Source organism: Zeugodacus cucurbitae, chromosome 6 (assembly GCF_028554725.1).
Source record: "Zeugodacus cucurbitae isolate PBARC_wt_2022May chromosome 6, idZeuCucr1.2, whole genome shotgun sequence".
Lineage (NCBI taxonomy): Eukaryota > Metazoa > Arthropoda > Insecta > Diptera > Tephritidae > Zeugodacus > Zeugodacus cucurbitae.
This window is the reverse complement of record NC_071671.1, coordinates 19,529,903-19,537,272: the sequence shown is the minus strand read 5'-3', so window position 1 is coordinate 19,537,272 and position 7,370 is coordinate 19,529,903. Positions and strand designations below refer to the sequence as shown.

The following is a 7,370-nucleotide window of genomic DNA, read 5'->3' as shown; positions in this document are numbered from 1 at the left end:
TTCGCTACTATGAAAGGCTTAGCGCAACGTAGAATAAAATATGTACGAAAATCCTATAACTATTTGCACGTGATCTCTAATATATTAGCTACAGAGTGGTATTCTAAGCAAGTTTATACAAATATTGCGTATTGTTGTCAACAAATATGATATTTACTTGTATTTTTAAGTACAGTGGTGCTCCAGTATAACGAACGCCGATATAACGAATGTTCAATATAACGAACGCTGTTTTTGAATACATTGATGACTCTATATAACGAAAGCTGAAAATTGGATAAACTCGATATTACGAATGTATGGCGTTTGTATTTGGTTTTGGTTGTCTTACAATTTTTTTAAAGAATTCTATTTATTTTTTTATGGTTCAGGTTTGTATATTACAACAGTTTCCACTTCAATACTCCTTAATAATACTTTTAATTATAGGTTGAAGATTTTCTTGAAAGTCGAAATATACTAAAACGAGCAATATTACTCCTGGATAACGCTCCTAGTCATCCACCAGAAGAAGATTTGGTAACTCCAGATGGAAAAATGTGGACAGTGTTTATGCCACCGAATGTAACGGCTTTAATTCAACCGATGGACCAGAACGCGATTCGCCTCACCAAATTATTTTACCGAAATTCTTTACTGAGCAGTGTAGTGCAAAAGGAAAATATAAACACAGCGTTAAAGGACCTCACCCTTTTCAATGCAGTTCAACTTATTGCTGCAGCTTTGGAAAAAGTTTCAGGGGTTGTTCTTGAGAAGTGTTGGAAAAACATATTAATTAATAAAACCACACCAGACGATGAAGATGATGAGGACAATATACCTCTAGCAGATTTGCAAATCAGAGAAGACCTTTCTCTTATGGAGAGCACACTTTCTTTTATCCATACAGTGTTTCCCCAGGTACGGTTTAACTTATGCATTTGTAGAAATAATTTAAATTAATATTCAAATAAAATTTTAGACAAACTTCAACACTGATGATTTTGAAGCATGGAACAGTGTAGTCAATGTACTTGTAGAAGAGAACCCGAGTGCTGAAAATGAACTAGCTATAGAAATTTCGGAGGAAGGTGATACCGCTGCAGTTGTAGCTGTGCCGCCAATAAAGCATACTGATGCCATCGACTGCTTTGAGAAGTGTATCAAATGGTCTGAAGAAAACAACGTGGAACAGGAAAAAATATTTTTATTGAAAAGCCTACATCAAAAGGCACAGGATCTCAAAATTTCTCGCCCACAAAAGCAAATGAGCATAACAAATTTCTTTTCAGTTGAATAATACTCATATTTTTGTTATAAAATTCAACTTTGATTAATCTTATTGTATGCATTTTCCATTGTAGATGTATTTATTTCAACCAATGCTTATGAATTCATGAATAAATAGTTATTTTTAAACATATATGTACCAATATTAATTTAGTTTTCGTTTCAGATATAACGAATATTTCAGTTTAACGAACGGTCCCATCATTATATCATTCGTTATATTGGAGTACCACTGTATTTACAAATTTAAATTATGTGAAGTTATATGTTCTGCAGATTGAGTTAATACTTTTGGATATTTGCATACAGATATTAGTTAATATATATTTGTTATCAGTAGCAACAATTATTATTTTTCTAAATACAATGATTTCTAAAAAAGATTATAAATTTATTTTCAAAATCCTTTTTTTATTTTTAAAGAACTTTCTGTTCTGTTATCAACTAAAAAAAATATTTTTCTAAACACCAAAAATTTATTAAAACTGTTCCATTTAAAAACATTTTATTGATTTACGGTGCTAATTAATTCATACTCATCTGTTAGCGACCACGATAATAATTCGAAACTACTCGACAAAATTTCAATGAATTTTGGTTTGTGATATTTTCCTTGCATGTGATATGTTGTGAAAAAGTCCAAATCGGTTCAAAACCACGCCTAATTCCTATATATCAGAACTTTGAAGTAGATCTGAATCTATTACTTTACAATATATAAAGTAAGTACTAGTGAAGATATCGGAACAGAACTTTGCATAAATACTGCATTTATAATGTGGCATCGCTCTTCTAAAAATCGTCGAAACAGGACCATAAGTTTTCAAGGCCCCATATATATAAAAAATGAGGACCTCAGAGCTTCTAATTTTTTTTTTACCGAAAATATAGGTACGTCTCTCAGATATTTTGAAGAAATTCAAAGGGAATATTTTTCTTCTAATGATAAGTCTCCGTGTCAAGAATGAGTGAAATTGGGTCATAACTTTATTTAGCTCCCATATACCAAATATTAATAAATTTAAATAAAAAATTGTGAGAGTATAAAATGTTCGGTTACAAACGAACTTAGCCCTTCCTTACTTGTTATGTATCGATTTTAACTGTTAAATTAACTAAAATGTTAACTATTTTCTATCGATAACATTAGTTGAAATTTAATTATTGAAATTTATATTTCAAAAACCGTATGTAAATATAGATTATATTAGTTGACGAAAATTCGATACGTTATCGATATCGGTAAAAAATTTCTATATTTATACGATTTCATATCAAATAAATTTTATTGTGATTATTAATATGAATTACTTGTTTCTGGGATATACAATTTTGTTTGAATTTTGCTTCCAAATATTTTGTTATCGACAATATAAATTGAATGCTTTTGCTCATCAGTTCATTTAAACGAAGAAAAATGTAATCGATTTCGATCGATTTTTGTTATCTATTTTTATCACTATTTTAATATCGACTTTTATCAATATTTAGTTATAAATTTAAATCAATATTTTGTTATCGATTTTTTTTTGATATTTTGGTTTAATATACTAATGATGGATGTACTGCAAAAGATCTCTATTTGAAAATATATATTTTGTACCTGAAATATATTACATTCGATTTTTTTAATCGATTTTTATTAAATTGTATTGCTTGTTACAAACGAATGAAATGAAATATCTATATTTTTATACTATTATGTTATATATTTGCTGAAAAATATATTTATATGTACATATCTACCATTGCGTTATAAAATACCTGAAGAACCCGCTTCGACTCAATACAATTGTGGTTGCAGTGCTAAACATCGCTTTATGTTACCATACATCCAAGTGTATACAAAAATAAGTGTATTTTTTCGTTATTCCTGTGCCCTTCTTATCCCTTCCGTGCATTGTGTCATTGTAGCAACCACCAAAAATTGCCACAAAGGCTTGCACTCTACGCAAGCATGCCGCAAACAAGCAGCACAAGCACAGTGCTATACCCATTTTTGAAATATTTACAACACACTTCATTGCTATTGTTGTTGTATTTACTTGTGCAAAAAAGAAACAATAACAAAAACATAGCAGCAATTGTAGAATCATCAAAACTATTCCTGCCTTGCCAATTCGACTGCCACTTCGATGTGCATGCGCTGCTTGTATGGGTGTGTGTTTGTTTGTATGTATATCTATGTGTTTGTTGTTGCTTGTGTAATTGTGTGCGTGTGTTGGCTTCCTGCTATTTTGCACACCCGCTGCGTTGCATTCAGTTGAGCTGAGAGGCTCAAGTACTTAGGCGGGTGAACGATGTTGTTGTTTGCTGAGGCCTCTTTGTTGTTGTTTTTGTTGGCATTTTTGCCCGCGTTAATTGGGTTTATTTTTAATGATGTTTATGGTCATGTCAAATGTTGTGCATTGAATGCAATTATGCTGGGTTAGTGCGATGTCACTGCGCGTAAAACCCGCCTGACAAAGGTATGTACGTATATATATATAAGTACATATGAATGTTTTTCTCTATACCCGTTGTCTGTTGCCCGCTGTTATGCCACACGCTAATAGCACGACCAGCCGCAAGACAATTTTCTGTTTACTTATTCCCTTCATACAATCTATCTCGCTCTCTCCCACATACTCTAACTTTTTTTGTCTCTTTCCTCGCATTTTCCTCGCGTGATTTATTTTCATACACCCAATTGCCTCACAAGTCATTTGCTTTGATTGTTTCAACATTCCATATGTGGCATTTGCCTTTGCACAGAGACACAAACACTCGCACTCACATGTCTGAGTGCATTTACACTCTTCGTGTAAAAATCTATTTGTATGAGCGCATCTTTCACGGTCACTTCAAATGCCGCTTGTCTAAATGCCTGTTATTAGCAATTCGTCTATCATTTCTTTTTAATCTTATATCTTTTTTTACTTTTATCGCTGTGTGTTCTCTATTTTAATGGCTTTATGGCTTGTCAATAGCAGATTTATACTCTCGTAACTTGTTGCAAAGGGAGTATTATAGTTTTGTTCATCTAACGTTAGTTTGTGGTATCTAAAACTATAGGAAACAAATATAGGGTTCTATACATATATCAAAAATATCAGGATGAATTGGACTGGAAGTCTGACTGCCTGTAGATACCTGTGATGAAAACAACTAAATCTGTTATAAATGTCTAAAATTTTATAATATTCAATTTACCCAAAGAGATAATATTTTACATAATAATTTGACAGGATCTAACAACAACTAATTTTGATTTGACAACATCGAACCGATATCGTCAGGCATACTACTGACCGCTATTTGAGTGTAATTGAGTATAAGAATAGTTATCTGACTATAGCTATTTGAGAGCATCTAAATGACAGTTTTTTGACAGCAGCTAGATCACATTTGTTTGGCAGTAGTCATCTGTCAGCTATTTGACCATCAATTGACAGCTACATATGTGATAATGATTTCCCATCATTTGATGGCCTCACCGGACATCTATTTACCTGCAGTATTCCTATAATTATTTGACAATCATTTGACAAGCAAATAACAATTGCAAATTGACAGTCATTTGACAGCATCCAATTGTCATCCAACTCATTCAACTGACAACTTTATGACATCAGTAATCTCAAAAATATTTCACAACCATTTAATTGTAATTTAACATCAGCGGTTTGACAGCTAACTGACAGCCATTTGAGAGCAATCGGCACACAATTTCATCTAATTAGAAACATTGGGTACAAATTCAAACTTTTCAGAAATAAATTTTTCAAATATCACTTATGTCTTTATTCATTTGATAAATTTATAAAGTAATAATATTTCGTTGCATTTGAACTTTGACCTACCTTACTTCTTTTTCAAATTCGTTAAAGTATTTTTGTTTCTTTCGGCTTGTCTGTCGCTCTAATGCAACTCAAGTAGCAGGAAATAGTACTTGCGCTTTTGTTGGGGAAGTTGCGGCAGCTGATTCTTGAAAGTGTTCGGCTGTCAATTTGGAGTATCTGTGACAAATGAGTTTCCTTACGCTCGGAGATAACTAAATTCCAAAGTTGGAAATTGGCTGAGAAAATGTGAATTTTTCATTGTCATATTGTTTTAATTAGTGTGAGTTTTTAGAAAATTTGTAAGAGTGGATTTTATTATCTCAGACAATCCATTAACTTTATCAATAAATTTGTTTTTGACCTTCTTTTTCGAAAGTTCACTCGGAATCTTTCTATAGTTTTTTCAACTTCATTGCTTGATTGATTATTCTGTACTCACAGACCTGCATGAAGACAGAATATTTTGAAAAAGAGATCGACAAAGTTTATATTTTTTATTTGGAAAGAGGATCTCGAGATTCACAGCTAGATCCACCTCCTCGGCAGAATCCTATTTCTTTCATAAAAAAACGGAATTGTAGATCTATCTCCTAAATCTAAGAACTCCTTTAAGCCCTTTGTTATCCATTGTAACTAAATCCTCGAACTGCAGATGTAATACTGAGACTCCAGTTATGGGAAACTGCCTGAGAAAAGCAAACCATAGCACTGGATCATACACACACAATCACAATGAAGACAGCGAAGTTCAGAGTTAACAAGCGGCAGACGACTTTGGAGTCATTCTACCTTTCTGAAGTTGTTTGGAAGCTAAGCTACGATATATTACCTTGTTCTGTTGAAGTTTATTCGGCATTATTATTAAAGATTCAATTCAATTGACAAATAACGGAGTAGAACTGAGAATATGTGTGTGCGAATTGTCTTTTCAAATGAGAGAGCGCAAAATCTATCAAAAGTATTCTCCCGTGCAAAGTATTTCTCCTCTATTCGATCACATTTGTATCAGTATTTGATATTCAATCGATGTCGATTGATATGTAATATCGATTTCGATGTACATATATGACACAAAGCTCGGGGTTGATCGATAAAAGAGACCAGAGTAGCATATCAAGTTAGTAGCTGCTCTATAAACGATTGTCTTATCAAACTTCTATCGAAGTTTCTGCGCTGAAAAAACCATTGACAGACCGTTAAATGATTAAGGCGATGCTATTTTATAGATAAGTAATTTTGAAAGAACAGTCGTAGAGATACTGGTACTTTTGTACTATAAATCCCTAAAGGTAAAGCTCGAATAAATAAAGCGGTTTCCTCAAACAAGTTCACTCAAAATATTCTGGTTATTACTTAACAAGGGGATTAAAAATTCTATGAAATCAATACCAACTGCGCCATAATTCACTTCTTTCAATAAAATGTTCATTTAGTGTTATCAAACCTTTAAATCTTAATCTCTCAATTTAAAATGCTTGGTAATTCGAGCTGTTCCCCTCCCCATAACACCAAACAATTTGACTCATCTGCTTATATTTCTGGTTTTCCTTCTGTATTTATGTTTTGTATGAAGCTCTCCCAAAACGCTATTTCACCACATGTTTCCACTGTTTTTCTGATCTGCTATAATATGCCGGAACAAAATGAAAACAAAGCTATTTTGCAGCAGACATAAACACTACGCTATATATATACAAGACATTTTCTCAATGAAATCAAAAAGCCAGCCGGCTTACGACGAGATTGATAAGAGAGAGGCAATAAAAGGAAGCAGTTTGCTGGAAGAGCGTTTTACTAACTGTTATACGCTATTTGGTTGTTCTGTACAGCTTATTGTGACTGAATTCTGTTTGAGCGGTGAGAGTATCTGAGAGCGCAAGCCGGTGAGTCTCAAATGAGCACTAACAGCTGAGCGCCACCAACGCGACAAAGCGACAAAACTTCTCAAAACTGCAAGCGAGTCACTGCTACGCTCATCTCTCACTTTCTCTCTCTCCTTCTCTCCATGCGTTATACAAAGAAGAGCGCGTCGTCTGTGTTCATTTTTGTAAAGCATCACTGACTTTTGCCTGCGAAATATGCTTTGCTAGCGAGCTACTCACAAAGCCAGGCGACAGACGAGTCTTCTTATCGGCGCACGAATGCATTTGTATATGTGCTCTTTGTATGCCTTGGCACTTGCCTTTCGTGTTGCAGCTGCTGCTGGCTCAGTGAAGCTGTGTGAGCGCATCGTACACAATCGTACAAACAGTTATGTCGCGCCACTGGCTGCCAACTCGT

At 33.6% G+C, this 7,370-nt stretch overlaps 1 protein-coding gene across 1 annotated transcript; it reads left to right on the top strand.

Annotated features, from left to right (window-relative positions):
- Nucleotides 1-336: 336 nt before the first annotated feature.
- Nucleotides 337-1,453, top strand: LOC128922448 (jerky protein homolog-like). Its single transcript, XM_054232907.1, has 2 exons — nucleotides 337-900; nucleotides 962-1,453. Exons 1-2 carry the CDS (start codon nucleotides 538-540, stop codon nucleotides 1,277-1,279), a joined length of 681 nt encoding a protein of 226 aa, XP_054088882.1. The 5' UTR covers nucleotides 337-537; the 3' UTR covers nucleotides 1,280-1,453.
- The last annotated feature ends 5,917 nt before the right edge of the window (nucleotides 1,454-7,370 follow it).